Source organism: Abramis brama, assembly GCF_963993115.1.
Source record: "Abramis brama genome assembly, chromosome: 12".
Taxonomy (NCBI): Eukaryota; Metazoa; Chordata; class Actinopteri; order Cypriniformes; family Leuciscidae; genus Abramis; species Abramis brama.
The window spans coordinates 20,214,979-20,231,117 of NC_139974.1; the positions used below are offsets into that span (position 1 = coordinate 20,214,979).

A 16,139-nucleotide genomic window follows, 5' to 3' on the forward strand; every position below is an offset into this window, starting at 1 on the left:
TAATAAGTCCGTGAAACAACACTGCTCATTCACGTCTGTAAGCTGCCGTGCTGCTGCTCCTCTCTCAGCCATTCACTGAACAGGGTAGACGCAGAGAGAGGTGTGTGACGGCAGGGAGAAAGCAAAACTCGCGCTCGCAGGACTGTGCTGGCAACATTTAGAGGTTACTGAGGTTTGTCCAAAAAGTAGCTAGATTTGTCGCTAGTCGCTTTTTTGAAAAAATGTCGCTAAGGGGGTCTGAAAAGTCGCTAAAAATAGCGACAAAGGCGCTAAGTTGGCAACACTGGGTAGGTTTAGGGGTCGGGTTAGTGTGTGTGTGTGCGAGAGAGAGGTGGGTAGGTAAATAAATAAATCAAAATTAAATCTTGTTTACAATAATCATTCCTGTGAATATGTACATGTAGTGCAGTTACTGCTCGTGAATGCAAATTAACAATTCACCATTAAATTTGTTATTTTTAAAAGTGTTGTTTTTTTTTGTATACTTTTGAGTTTAAGTTGGGGGGGGGGGGGGGGGGGGGGTTGCAAAAAAACTTGCATCACAATAAGTGTATTGTGATTGTCAAAACATTTTAGTAACTAAACTGAATTGTATTAGGTTTAGTGACAACATGTTACAATGTTTATATGGTACAATTTCTGGTAAGCTAGGTTTTTTTTTTTTTTTTTTTTTACAAATTTCTTGAAACAAATTTCACGATTTCAATTCAATTCTTGTGATTTGATTTAATATTGACTCATTTGAATAAATATTAGGTACACAAGATAGGCGTTCATTTTTCTCAAGAAAAAAAAAATACATAGGCTACATACAGCCCTATCAGCTGGTAGTATTATTTAAGGTTAAAAATAACTCAAATTAAATATAATGCGTTTTTTATTATAATAACAACTTTATTTAATGATATAAGTACAAATATAATAAATATGTAATATAGTACACATATTTAGCAAAATACTCTCATATAGCTCTTTTTCTAGCCAACTACCGTGCCTATATTATGGTCATTAAATGGCTTTCCTGAGGTAAATGTTATGTGACATAATTGTTCTCCAGCTGTTTTATTGACCACTTTGTTTGATTGATTGATCGATATTATGTATGAAGAATATACATTTCGGTAAGCTGTACTGTTTCTTTCAACATTGTTCATTCGTGTTTATTTACTATTAGCTAGTAGAGATGATCGGGTCACGTGCCGCTAGGGATCAATTACAAACACCAAAACGGTATTTATTGTTTGAATTTCGTAATAAAATTGACAGAATCTGAGAGCTGAGATTTTTTTTCATATCATTACTAACCTGCTCTGTCTAGTCTGTTGTCCTCCTAGTCTCCATGTCCTCTTTGCTTCGTGTGAAAAGTGTCAATTGCGTGAGTCTCACGGTGAATGCGTGAGAGTTGGCAGCTCTGTTATTATATTTTGGCTTAATTCTATTTGTTATTCAGATTTTACCTCAAATATTACTTTTGAATTGGAACAACATAATGAGAAGTAATTGGGATGTTAATGCTACAGTAGAAGTTTTCTTGATAATCTTATCATGTTGACTGTCCCTATAGATTCAGGTATATCACACATTTCAAACTGGTTTATTTTGTACTTCAAGTGGTAATTCGGCATTTTTGGGTTTATATGATAAACAGGTTTGAAAGTGCAAAATTCCCTATGTTTTCCCTTTTTTTCAAAATGGGCACCTTTAGCATAATTTTTCTCAAAAACTGCAAGGTTGTGTGTGGAGAACTTTTTCCTAAGGAATCTCTATATATTTCTGATGTTAAAAAAGTAAGTAGTGCCCCACTTGGTGGAACGAAACACTATTTCTAGACCTCTTTTAGGCTACCGACAGCGGCCTATCTCTCTCTCTCTCTCTCTCACACACACACACACTAACCCGACCCCTAAATCTACCCATCACGCACATGCACACAAGTCAAGCGTCTATAAAACGCCGATAGCAGGCCGGGTGAAACCCGTAGTTGTTGGGACATCAGAGACCGGTTTGTCCAGGAGGGCAACATGTTTATTAGCAATAGCTAACGTTAGCTCCGTAGTGTCCGACGTTTTGAGCCATTCCTATGCTTGATTTTTTCCCATCGGACTTCAGTAAAGGGCTGCAGACCTTTCCCACTATCTTTTCCGACATGAAGAATACACTTTACGGGTGTTAATCGAGCTTGATCGCCGCTATCAGATGAAGATGCGCTGCTTGCGTCCTCCTCCATGTTTACATGTGCGTAGTGATATTGGCTTGATTTCGGCTGTGACCTACTTACATTTTCGATGCTGATTGGTTGAAAATCTAGCTCAACAGTTTTATATGTCTCAATACGCAGTCAATATAGTGCGCCAATAAATTACAATTTCTCATTAACTGCAGGATAATGCGTGGAGAACTTTTTGCTTGGATACCTTTTATTAACGTAGAACATATTGAGCAAAAGAAAAATTAATGCCCCACTTGGTGGAACGAAACCCTATTTCTAGGCCTCTTTTAGGCTACCGACAGCGGCCTAATAGGCCATATCTAAATAAAGCTTGAAATTTAATTAAACAAAACAATTCAAAACGAAAAGAAATAGGCCACTCGCTGATTATTTAATCCATGATGTGCATTTTTCTCTATGCCCGTTCATACGGAGATGGCGATCATCAAATTCATTAAACGAAACTAATCAAAACGAAAATAAATAGGCTAGCCTTACTCTCTGATTATGTAATCCATGATGTGCATTTCTCTCTATTGTTCACTATGGAGATGGCGATCGTCAATTTCTTTAAACAAAACCATTCAAAACAAAAAGAAATATAGGCAGCATACTCTCTGATTAATCCATGATGTGCATTTCTCTCTATAGGCGCGTTCACTACGGAGATGCCGATCGTCAATTTCTTTAAACGAAACTATTCAAAACGAAAAGAAAAAGGCTAGCCTATACCTTCTGATTATGTAATCCATGATTTGCATTTCTCTCTATATATGCGCGTTCACTAGGAGATGGCGATCGTCAACTTAATCTTTGCAGCAGATGCTGACAGAAAAGTTGTATTAATAAAAATCAATGGACGTGTGTCACTGGATTTACAAATGCACTTCTTGCTTGTTGCACGCACACATTTCAAAATAATGAGATATTATGTTAAAAAAAATTATTAATAATAATAAATCTTTAATAATATTTGATTGAATGTTGAATGTTGTGCTTGTTTAATTTAATAAAATTAATACTTTAAAGGTATTGTAGGTAGGATTTTTATAAAAAACTTCTTTTCCAAATTCGTTTAAACTTTATTTATATATCAAAACATAATTAAAATGTAAGTACTCTGAAAAAGAAAGTATAAAAATCGAGTGTCTGTAGACCTCTCACGACTGTTTTAAAGACAGCTCATTATTTCCATTCACTCCACCCCCTCCCTTCTGGGCTCCTTCCAAAGCCACGCCCCCAAAACACATGAACGCGCGACGCCGACCGCTGAGCTGAAGACGCATTATTTACCTGAGACGAGCGGAGAGGAAGGAGCGCAGTTCATGTAGTGACATCATGTCAGAATCACATGTAATAAAAAAATCTAACTTTATCATTATGAAGATAAACAAATAAGATGTATTTTAGTACTCACTATCAAGCTAGCATATTGATATTGGTAAAGTTTAAAATATATATTTTTTGATTCGCTAACGAGCTAGTTATCTATAAGGCAAAGCTAAAAAAAGGTTGCATGATACACGTTTTTCCATTACCATAATTTACACTGTGATGAAGATGAATTTCGTGTAAGATTCATAACATATACGGTGTTCTGCATGTAAGAGTTTCCATGATGAAAGCATTGTTGACTCTGATGAGGACTACACTCCAGAGACAAGTACCGCATCGTCAGCTCGAGGACAGGTCCGGGGTCGAGGGCGAAGCAGAGGAGGTCGTGCAAGAGGCCGTGCAACTAGGGTCCGAGGTTATTGACACGCGTTTTATTCAAAGACTTTTTGTTCATTACCTTTTCTAGTACTGTCTTCCTTTTTTGCCTTGTTCGCCTTCGCTAACTGCATATGCCGGTAATGTGAATTTTTGATTGCTCTTTCTCTGCCATTGTTTTGCTATTCCTAGGTTCCGTGCCTCTTGAATTCCTCAAATCAAACGGGTGCGCGCGCATATGGGCAGATCCTGTGTGGCAAAAGGGTGGTTGCCATGGTTGCGAGAGAGTGACAGTCGCCTAAGCCAATCCTTTGTTTCGTCCCGAATGGAAATAATGAGCTGTGTTTAATACAGATTAAACGGTCTAGAGTCACTCGATTTTTATACTCTTTTTATCAGAGTACTTACATTTTAATTATGCATTGATATATATAAAAAGTTTAAACAAATTTGGAAAAAAGTTTTTTATAACAATCCTACCTACACTACCTTTAATTGTGATAATTAAAATAATTAAATATTATATATTAAGTGTCCCATTTTTGCTCATTTATTAATAGTATTTATATCTAGCACCCCCTCAGCACCTGCGTTAAAAATTTATTTGGCGCCGCCATATTATAACGGCCCACGTATTAAGAATAGTCAAGTCTAAATCGGACTCAGGCTCATAATTACATTTAATGCCGTCAGCCAGGCTCGGACACAACGTGCACGGGTTGGGCTTGATTTTTTTTTATTATTTTTTTTGCCCGATCTGGTATTCAGTTTCTGAACGGTGTAGGCACAAGCCAACAGTTTGGTGATGCGGTCTGAGCCTTATGTCATAATTTTTAATTAGTCACGGTAATACCGTATACCCCGGTAAAATAGGGAGGAGGTTTGACGGTATCAAAATTTGGATACCGCCCAAGCCTACTACAATACATTACAAATTTTCTCAAGGAAAACAAATCTCTTAACTATTATTGTAAACTATGGGAGTCAGTTGTAGCCTATAGGCTTCATTAGCCTTCTATAATATTGAAGGTAAAAATTAACTGATTTGTATGCAAACACTTAAAATACACATTTATTTTTATAATAATAAAGTTATATGAAATTATATAAAAATTTAAATGGTGGCTGTCATAAAACACTTTCCAGATTTATTCAAACATGCATTAAATATTGAAGAACATTAAAAATCATTATGAATATGTAATATGGTGCATATATTTAACAAAATGCTCCTCTCTAGAGTTAATTTTTCTAGCAGACTAACGAGTTTATCGTCGCTGGATATGTTTTTTTCTGAGGTAAATGACGTTACATGATTACTAACGTCTTTCCACGGTTGAAACACTGATTGAGCGATTCCATGAGACATGATATGGACTTCGATAAGTTGTACGCTACCTTTTAACACACTTTCAGATGCTCATTCATGTTTATTTCGCGGTGTAACTGGTGTTATTAAGGCGGAAGAGAAGATCATGTGCGCTCAGCACTGCGGCTTCTCTTGAGATGAGCTGAGCCAGAGCGATCTCACGCCACAGCGCCAAAACGGTAATTGTTTCATATCAATAATAACAAAGCACAAAGATTATTGCGATTTATTGGATGGGATGCGCGCAACAATGTTCCATTCATTCATCAACTGAAAACAGGATGACTAATCGATTCTTGGGATTTAAGAATCGATATCGTTTCGTAAAAATGAGAATCGATTAAAATCGAGAAATCAATATTTTTTTACCCAGCCCTACTGAAAAGGTTCAGCTCTTACAGTGATTCTCTGGAGTAAAACTAACGCTCATCTTTTGTGTGATGTACAATAAACTTCACTGAACTCGTCAGTATATTTTGGTCATCATTCAGACGGGGTTTGCTACAGCAGGCTTGTATTAATAGTGGATAAAAGCAGATGACAAATAAGTTATAACCATAATTAAACTAAACTATACCTGTTCTATCTCCATACAGCATATATTCTCTGGCTCTGTGGGCATTATTGTCCGACTCCGAGTCGAAATGAACACCGCAACTGAGAGTTTCTGTTCTGATATCAGATGAGATTGTCCTGGCTCTGAGCGTGAGCTCGTGATGCTCCGCCCCCTGGGCTGGCAGCAGCAGTTCATTTGCATTTAAAAGGATACACACTAAAACAGCATGTTTTTCTGAGCTCCAAAAAATGACAATTTAAACATGATGTAAAAAATTATCTGTTGGGTATTTTTAGCTTAAACTTCACATACACACTCTGGGGACATCAGAGACTTATTTTACATCTTGTGATAAGAGTCATAATAGGAGGTCATAAGAGGTCCGGTCTCTATATTTCCTTCCCAGCGAAGGTCCAGACAATACTTTTTTGGAAAAGTTATACATTTCTCTATAGAAATGTATAACTTTTCCAAAAAAAAAAGGCAGCTGTAGTACTTTGTAAAATAAAAAATCCTAAACACTCAAAATAGTCATCAAAGATGAGAATCTTGCAGTAACGTCTAAGAATGTTTACCAATATTTACCCCAAAAAAGTAAATATTTCTCCCAACTGGACATGCATATAAAAGGTTAGATCAGATGGTTTTATCAGGCTCTTTTTAAAAATCTTCATTTTTCATTTAGACACCTATGTGTATGGCACATTACGGAGCCCCTAAAGGGACGTGGTGGTGGAAAAAATTTTAGGATGGGAGAAAAAAAATTGTTTCAAATCTTTTGCGTTGAAAATTTTTTTTTTCAAATCTTTTGCGTTCCCAGGCAAAACTTTTGCGTTCCCCCGAGAAACTTTGCGTTCCCACGCAAAACTTTTGCGTTCCCTCGCAAAGATATTTGCGTTCCCACGCAAAACTTTTGCATTCCCTCGCAAAGATATTTGCGTTCCCACGCAAAACTTTTGCGTTCCCTCGCAAAGATATTTGCGTTCCCACGCAAAACCTGTTTTGAGCTCGGACAGACACTTCCTGTTTAATGTCCCGCTGGCAGTGTTTCAGAGCTCCGTACGTTAATGGAGCTTCTCATAGTGTTTGAACTTGGACTCAAATATAAAGATGCGGTCAGTGCTTAACTCAAGGAGTTCAGTGAAGCTGGCAATATTCACATAGGCTATTCGAACTTCCCTATTCTTGAGCTAAACGTTGTTAAAGCACAAACGACACCTATTTACAATCACAGTAACCTAGACAACGAGCTACAACCCAATTATCATCAAAACAAGCTTTTATAATATAGGCTAAATGGATCTCTATGAGCAGGTGCCTGAGAGACAAGTTCAAAGGGACCGTCTGCAAAGTGCAATATAACCCAAAAACGACTACAGCATCAACTCATAGTCAAAAATAGTCATTGACTTCAATGTTACAAACTGTAGTGCCACCCAATTCAGTTTACATATCAATGGTGACCCACTGGTCATACTACACTGCTTTTGCACATTTTATATTATGAAAAATATTCAATAACTTCACTGTAACACACCAAATTTAGTTCACACATCACCGCTCTAATGTTGGTTATAGGCCTACAACACTTAGTTTGGGAAGTAATTGCACATAAAAAATAAGTAGGCCTATTCTTTACACAAATTATATTGGTACTGTACGCAGCTTTTGCATTATATTTGCTTACTGAATTTGATGGCATCACTGTATAACAGTGTGAAGTTATTTATAATATATTTTCTAAAAAGGGTGAAGTTATTGATTTTATTTCATAGTAAATAATTATAAAAATTATGCATTTTTTTAAATCAAACTATGTAGTATAACCAGCAGGAGAGCAGTGATGTGTGAACTGAATTTGGTGACAGTATAGTGTGATCACAGTGAAGCTATTGAATATGTTCAATAATATAAAATGTGCAGAAGGTTTTGGGGATTTGCACTTTACTTGGACTTGTCTCTCATTCGTCTGGTTAGAGACAAATTAATATTATAAAGCTCGTTTTGATGATAATTGGGTTGTAGCTCGTTGTCTAGGTTACTGTGATTGTAAATAGGTGTCGTTTGTGCTTTAACAACGTTTAGCTCAAGAATAGGGACGTTCGAATAGCCTATGTGAATATTGCCCGCTTCACTGAACTCCTTGAGTTAAGCACGACCGCATCTTTATATTTGAGTCCAAGTTCAAACACTATGAAACGCTCCATTAACGTACGGAGCTCTGAAACACTGCCAGCGGGACATTAAACAGGAAGTGTCTGTCCGAGCTCAAAACAGATTTTGCGTGGGAACGCAAATATCTTTGCGAGGGAACGGAAAACTTTGCGTGGGAACGCAAATATCTTTGCGAGGGAACGCAAAAGTTTTGCGTGAGAGCGCAAAAGTTTTGCGAGGGAACGCAAAAGTTTTGCGAGGGAACGCAAAAGATTTGAAAAAAAAAATTCTCCCAACCTAAAAATTGTTCCACCACCACGTCCCTTTAAGGGCTCCGTAGCACATAGAAGGCATTGGGACTGAGAAAACATACTGGGGGTGCAGGGTTTACCTCTTAAGAAAAGTATGGGTCATTTTTATATTTTGCTCAAAGCAATAAACTACTAAAAATAAACAACGTACATAATCTAATAAGCAAGACTCTCATCATGAGTACAAAATAAAGTTAACTAGTAATTTCAGATTTTTTTGGTAGCATAGGCCGTCAGGCTAGTGTTATTTAATTAAACTCCTGATGTACTTGCAATCTGTCCAATGCCTCGTTTTATGAGTACAGAACCTATTTGTACTACTGTAGAAGTTTGGTACCATTTCAGGCATTATTAGTTGGGTAATTTACGAGATACAACCTTGGATCCATTAGCGCCTGCACTAAGCCATTCGGCTGATATCTCTAAATAAGCTCTAACTTTAATAATGTTCGACCAAGGAAAAAAAAGCTTCTGGGGGTGGGGGTGGGATTGGTGTTTGGCTTGAGGTCATGGTGCAAAGGACCCTAAATTGAAATTACTCCGAACCATCCCTTTAAGATTACTCATTCTGTGCCTCTTTTTGTGCTTTTCTTAGCTGCCCAGCTACAAGAACTTTAAAGGTATAATTCATGAGCTGGGACAGAACCAATATTTGGTCAGTGGAGAAGTGTCCGTCCTGGACAAAAATACCATTGAGATTATTGAACTTCCTGTTCGCACCTGGACTCAGGTAATGTCACTGGTAGAAGTCTCGATTTTATGACATAAGATCTATTTATTGGAATACCTTGTGCTAGTGATGCCAAAAATGACATCTTTTTTTTCTCTCTCTCTCTCTCAGGCGTATAAGGAGTCGGTTCTTGAGCCCATGCTCCAAGGAACAGATAAAACTCCTCCTCTGATCAACGACTATAAGGAATACCACACTGACACCACAGTGAAGTTCGTGGTGCGCATGACAGAGGAGAAGCTGGCACAGGCAGAGGCGGCCGGCCTTCACAAGGTCTTCAAATTGCAGTCGTCCCTCACCTGCAACTCCATGGTACGAACCTTCCCTCCTGAAGCTCTTGAATTGAGCTAACAGTTTCACACCTTGATTAATTATTAAGTCAGAAACATACTCTACGCTGGTACACAGGTTTCAGTGCTTTGTCGGATGGCTGTGTATGGTCCTGTTGTACATACTTGATGTGCAGCCTTGCATTATTGCAGTAACAGATTTCTGTACTCAAGGGTCTGATACCCCTGTTACCTTCAAATATCTGTGCCATTAAACTAATTATATATATATATATATATATATATATATATATCGAACCTTTCATTGAAGTAAAACAATTGAAAGTGGGGGGAAAATCACATTATGAAATAAATGTTTTTCTCCAAAACACGTTGGCAACAATTATTGGCATCACCAGAATTTTTTATGAGTAAAATATCTCTCAAGTACAGTCAAAACAAAATTTATTCAGACACCTTCAACATTTCTCACATTATCAGTTTATTCGCTATAGTTTAGAAAATGGTAATAAAATATGACAAGAGCTTTAAATTTAAGGACACAATTAGGTAATACCAATGTAGGTCAACCAATTACCAAGCAATGCTTAATTTTGTGTAGTCTGTAGTGTAAAAGGTCGCATTAGCAATTAAAGAAAAAACACTTAAGCAAAACATGGTCAGGTCAAAGTGTCTGAATCATTTTTGGTCCCAGATTTTTATAAATTTTACTGGTGGTCCACTGTATGAAGAATTTTTGGGTATAAAATGTCACAATTTACTTTATTTTGCTATCCTCACTTACATAAATGAAACTTACATAAATGAACTATATATCTGGTGTCTGATTAATTTTTGGTTTGACTGTATATTCCCATTCATATTTACATTTTTAGCACACCAGGGATGTTGTACAGACTAGGAACATGAAATTGTCTAGCTATGACTTCTTGTTTCACAGGAGTTTAAATATGAGGAAACACAAAGGCCAAATTCCCTTAATCATCCATCACAATGGGTAAAACCAAAGAATATAGTTCTGATATGCAGCAAAAGATTGTTGAGCTTCACAAAATAGAATGTAACTGTAAGAAAATAGCTAAAGCATTGAAAATTCCCCTTTCTACCATCATGGCACTAATTTAAGAAGTTCCAATCAACTAAAGATGTTACGAATCTGCCAGGAAGAGGACGTGTGTCTATATTGTCTATATTGCATGGCAAGTTTAAGTGGCCAAAGACTCTCCAAGGATCACAGATGGATAATTGCAGAGATTAGTTGAGTCTTGGGGTCAAAAATCTACATCACCACATGTTTGTGAGGGATTCAAGAATCATCCTCGCTCATCCAAAAACAAACTCCAGCATATTCAGTTGTCAGACATGACTTAAATTTCTAAAGGGACATGGATTCTATGGTCAGATGAAACGATAAAAAGATCTTTTTGGCAGCAGAACCACCAGATGGGTTTGGTGCAAACAGGGAGGAAAAGTACCCCATGTCCACTGTTAAATATACTGCAGGATCTTTAATGTTGTGGGCCTATATTTTTGGCTGGAGGTCTCTTGGACATTTTGTTAAGATACATGGTATCATGGATTCTACACTGTAAAAAATTATATGATCAATAAGTTATGACAACATATATATTTTACATTGCTTTAATTCAACAAAATAAGTTAAACAATTTTCAACTTTTTTATGTTATACAAGATTCAACTTTTTTAAGTCAGTTTAATGTAATTTCAGTTCAAATGACTTAAACATCCAAGTTGATTGTACTTAATTTTTTTTTTTTACAGTGTAGCAAATACCAACAGATAAACTTGACACTATTTTCCGCGAGTTTTTCAAACCGAAGTAATCTAACACTGTTTTAAGGATAACTAAAATGTGAAACGATAATACTAACTGCCTAGACATTTACCGGGGTCTATTGTGAAACGGGTAACTGATGGTGTGCCATATGATTTGTTTTTTGCCTCATGCTTCTTTCTCTTGGTCTTTCTTGGTTTGAAGGTGCTGTTTGATCACATGGGCTGTATGAAGCGCTATGAGTCTGTGCAGGATATCCTGAAGGAGTTCTTTGAGCTGCGTTTGCACTACTATAAACTGAGGAAGGACTGGCTGGTGGGCAGTCTGGGCGCGGAGTCGGCCAAACTCTCCAACCAGGCACGATTTGTGCTTGAAAAGATTGAGGGAAAACTATCAATCGGTGAGATATTTATCCAATGTTTGTCAGATTTTAAGATCATTTTTGGCCTGCATTCACTTCTGAAGTATATGTCTTTTTGGTTGGTAAGTTTGAATTTTGACTTGAGTGTAAGTGGTAAGCTTTACTGCAGAGGACAAATGAATGAAGCGCTCTTTAAATTTAAATTTAAATTTTAAACAATAAAAAATGAATGTCATGTACTCTCAGTGTGTTTTAATAGTTTGTATTATTTTTTTTACCAGAGAACAAGTCAAAAAGAGATTTGATCCGAATGCTGGTGCAAAAAGGATATGAATCTGACCCTGTGGCTGCCTGGAACAAAGCCCAGGAGAAGGTATGTGAGGAAACATAGATGATGGATACAGCTATGTGTTTATATGCATCTGTTAGAGCAGGGGTTCCCAAACTTTTCCATTCCAGGACCCACCTAAACAAGAATAATCTATCTCAAGACCCACCAAAATATAAAATAATTTTAAAGCATGTGGGGTGGGAGGCGTTAGTTCTCTTTGGAGCAATTTTTTTCCTTGTTATAGTATGAATGACAAGTTTAATTGCAATACACACTTTTGGCACATTATCAAAAATTGAGAGCCTAACAGCCTAATGGCTGTTGAAATAATGTGAAGAATACTGAGTAGTTTTTGTCTGCTGCCTCAACTGATTTACCAGACATGGCAGAACAAATTTAAAGAAATGAAAAAAGATTAAGTAAGCTTAATCATAACCAAAGGTTTAATATGACAAAAATCAGAATATAAAAAAATATAATAGACTAATAATTTTATTTGACAGTAGGCCCAGGACCTAGAATTTCAATACTAATATTTATGCTGCGAGTGTTGTTAAACTCATTGCGTTGTTCAGCGCAGAAAACGCTTTCGTGCTCGTGTGTACATGTGAAATACTTTTTATATATAGGCTATATTTTTTGCGTTGTAGCAAAATGCATGCAAGGGAAAAATGCAAACAACGCACTCTTACGACGACCATATCTCTGAAAGACAACAGTGCTGTGTTGAACAGACGACAGAGAAATCAGTGCGATTTGTTTCATGAAGCGCGCGCTTGCGACATGTTGTGTTAACAATTTCAGCGTCTCAGAGTGGCGCGGTTCATTAAGCGGTTCTGTGCGCATTATTAACAAGAAGAAACTCGTTTACTCCAATCACTGCTCTGCATTCTGCATGAGATCGCATTACACCGGAGAATTCAAATGTCACGAAAGGCTGATTCAGGTCTCCGCTGCGTTTCCCAAAAGCATCGGGAGCTAAGCTGATCGTAGAGACCATAAGTGGCAACGGTTTTACGATCTACTTAGGCATACGATGCTTTTGGGAAACGCAGCGCCTTTCGTGACATTTGAATTCTCCTGTGTAATGCGATCTCATAGCGATTTCTATTTAACATTGGTACATCGTGCAAAATGTTTGTGTGTGTGTCATTCATGAAACGTAAATTTAGCTGCAGCCAATAGTGACTCCGCGATCCACCTCTTCCCAATCTGCGACCCACAAATGGGTCGCGACCTACAGTTTGAAAACCCCTGTGTTAGAGGACAGCTCATGCATTAAAACAAAGCAATGTTGCCCTGTTGAATAATTGATAATATAATGGTTTTCATTGCACCATTCGAAAGAAGACTTAAGTGAATCCGTTGACATCTACCCAAAATGTTTCTTAAAGTTGTTTCAGTTGGAAAATGTATTGTTGAATGTTCTAATGTTATTTATTGTTTTTGGGGACCACTGTTCCCGAGGCTGTTAATTGGTTGTCCCAGTTGTAGCTTGGGAGTGCTTTGTTTAAACTGAGGAAATCAAGAAGTAATCAAAGTTTACTTTTCAGTTCCATTGTATGATGACTTTTACATACATTTTACCCATACATTTTAAGAACAAACCCACAATTGTAGACATGCGTAATATTACTTTAACTTTAATATTACTTTTTATTATTAATTACTTTAAAAAAAATCAGAACTCAATACAAACACCATAGACTACAGGAGTTTTTAAATCCTAACCGATTATTAAATCTGGTTGCATCATGCACATAATGAGAATCTTTATATTTAATCTTTAAGGAGAGTCTCAAATGTCAAACATGCACACTTGGGGTGTAACGGTACATGTACAGTGCATGCAGTTGTATAGTCTCAGCCTAAAGCCGCCTTTCCACACTGCACACAACAAACGACAGCCGTCGGACCGGAAGTCATTCATTTCCAATGGAGAGTCGTACCGGAGCTGCGGGGAGTTCCGGTCATATGCGTATGCGGAAATTTCGGATCCGATTTGAGCTTCGGATGCGTTGAAATATCTGAACTTCTGCGGCTAGACCGGTCGACCGGATGTGATGTATTCTAATCAAAACTATGAGCGCGAAGCTAGAATTATCAATATTTTAACACTTTAACGTCATTCTGTAAACGCGATTTCTGCAAAATGGCTGTTATTAATAATTATGGCAGGAAAAAATATTTTGTAATTATTAAATCAATATTTATATTGATTAGCTCTATAAAATCGACTGTGTTTTTATTTGAGATGTATTGGGGGTCATTTGTTTTGTGTGGATATATTCATGCATGCATTACATTAATTAAATATCATTTAATACATCATTTAAAACATATAATTAATTTTACCATTGTGAATAGCCGAGGGTAACGGTTGCTTCACGACCAATTTCAAAGTTCCGTGCGACTGACACTAGGGGGCGAAATGCGACAATCGTATGCTAATGTCGTGTGCAGTGGAAAGGGGGCTTAAGACGTCACACCCACGGACCGTTGACTGAACGTCTGATGCATAATGGCACACTTTTAAAAGTATGTATAGCTCCTAATTTATTTAAACAAGCTGTGTTACTATGATAAATTATTACCTCAAAATATAGATCTGTATGCAAGTGCAAGGTACTTCATCTACATTAAATACATGCACCTCTTTTGCTCACGTGCCAGCGATTACTGACCCCTGTTCTAGTGTTTTAAGAAGACTGTTATAGTTTAGTTGAACTTTTGTTCATATCTCACTGTTTCTCTTTGTTTGGTCGGATAACGATGCTGTTAGTCTTTGGAGGATGAGGAAGGTGATGGTAATGACAGTGACATCTCAGTGGACTCTGGCTCCTCCTCTGGGCCAAATTTTAACTACATTCTGAACATGCCTCTGTGGTGTCTGACCAAGGAGAAGGTTGAGGAACTCCTCAAGCAGAAAGACCTGAAGGTATCACTCTTACAGTCATCAGTGTTACATTCAATGATTGATATCAGTTTTTATACACTTAATATGACTGAACTTTGTTACTGTAATGTTATATCATGTGTGAAGCAATGTTGGATCCTTCTTTTTAAAGGAGTCACCCAAAAATGTAAATTCTGTCATTATTTATTTTGTTATAAGGATAAACAATATAAGGGCAAACTTTCGTGATGACGCAACAGGAACATCAAGTGAGCATTACAAATATAGAAACTATAATCCAATATTTATACCGGTTGCCAAATTTGTACCATTTTTCTGGTTTACTGGTATATTGCCCACTTCTATTCCCGGTCTTCTAAAGTCATGTAATAGCTTTGTGTGAGGAAAAGACCAAATGTTGTTATTCACTGAAAATCGGGTGTAGGGTGAACTATTCATTTGACTAATACAGCAGCAGGTCGAAACCTTCGCTGTTAACTTTGAGTGTGTGCTCTTTAATTTGTTGTATAGAAAGCAGAGCTGAATGAACTCCAGAAGAAAAATTCAGAAGATCTGTGGAGGGAAGATCTGGCCGTCTTCATTGAGGAACTGGACGTGAGTCTCATTTATAGATGTTTGCTTAAGGATTGGGTTGAATCATGGTGTGTGTGATAAAGTATTTGAGAGTTTTGTCTTTCTTCCAGCGTATAGAGGGGCAGGAGAGGGAGAGTGTGAACTCTGGGAAGGCCACGAAGCTGGTGAAAGGGAAGGTGGGCAAACCTAAAGTGAAGAAGATGCACCTGGAAGAAACTCTGCCCTCTCCCTTTGGTCGCAGGATAGAGCCACAGGTCACACAGGCTATGAAGGCTGATGCCTCCAAGAAACTCACCAAAAAGAAGAAGGTGTGTGTGTGTGTGTGTGTGTGTGTGTGTGTGTGTGTGTGTGTGTGTGTGTGTGTGTAAGCTGAAATGTGTTATATTTACTCTGAACGTTATTACATTAATATGTCATGTATTAAATATATTACAGAGAATACAATTAACAGTTATTACGAAGCTATTTCAGTCTTTGCATTTATATTTATAGAAACTGTATAGTTATTTTGTACAGTGATAGTGAGGAGCCATTCATGATTTTACCCATAGTTATCATGATCTACAAATGTATGATATTGTGGAAGAACAATGGTAAATTTTAACGAGCAAGTACAAATTTGAATCGAGGGCTGTAGAGTCTAACCCAGGCGTTGGCAACCTTTTTTTTTTTTTACCAAAGAGACATTTTTATGTTTATTTTTGGCTAATGCATTTTCCTAAAAGAGCCACAGCAAAAAATAATATTATATTATATTATAGAAAAAACATATATATTTTTCAATAATAGTAACTTTATTAGGTCCATAGCTAACTTCAAACAGTCCCGCCCAC

The 16,139-nt window shown here is 37.1% G+C and overlaps 1 protein-coding gene across 2 annotated transcripts in view; it reads left to right on the plus strand.

Moving 5' to 3' along the window:
- top2b (DNA topoisomerase II beta) overlaps window positions 1–16,139 on the plus strand; it is an 88,874-nt gene that overhangs the window by 65,268 nt on the left and 7,467 nt on the right. For both annotated transcript variants that reach the window (XM_084132013.1, XM_084132012.1), the window contains exons 22-28: window positions 8,905–9,039; window positions 9,151–9,351; window positions 11,329–11,524; window positions 11,767–11,858; window positions 14,599–14,754; window positions 15,244–15,327; window positions 15,417–15,614. In XM_084132013.1, the coding sequence (XP_083988139.1) occupies window positions 8,905–9,039; window positions 9,151–9,351; window positions 11,329–11,524; window positions 11,767–11,858; window positions 14,599–14,754; window positions 15,244–15,327; window positions 15,417–15,614 (1,062 nt within the window). The remainder of the gene's footprint in view (window positions 1–8,904; window positions 9,040–9,150; window positions 9,352–11,328; window positions 11,525–11,766; window positions 11,859–14,598; window positions 14,755–15,243; window positions 15,328–15,416; window positions 15,615–16,139) is intronic.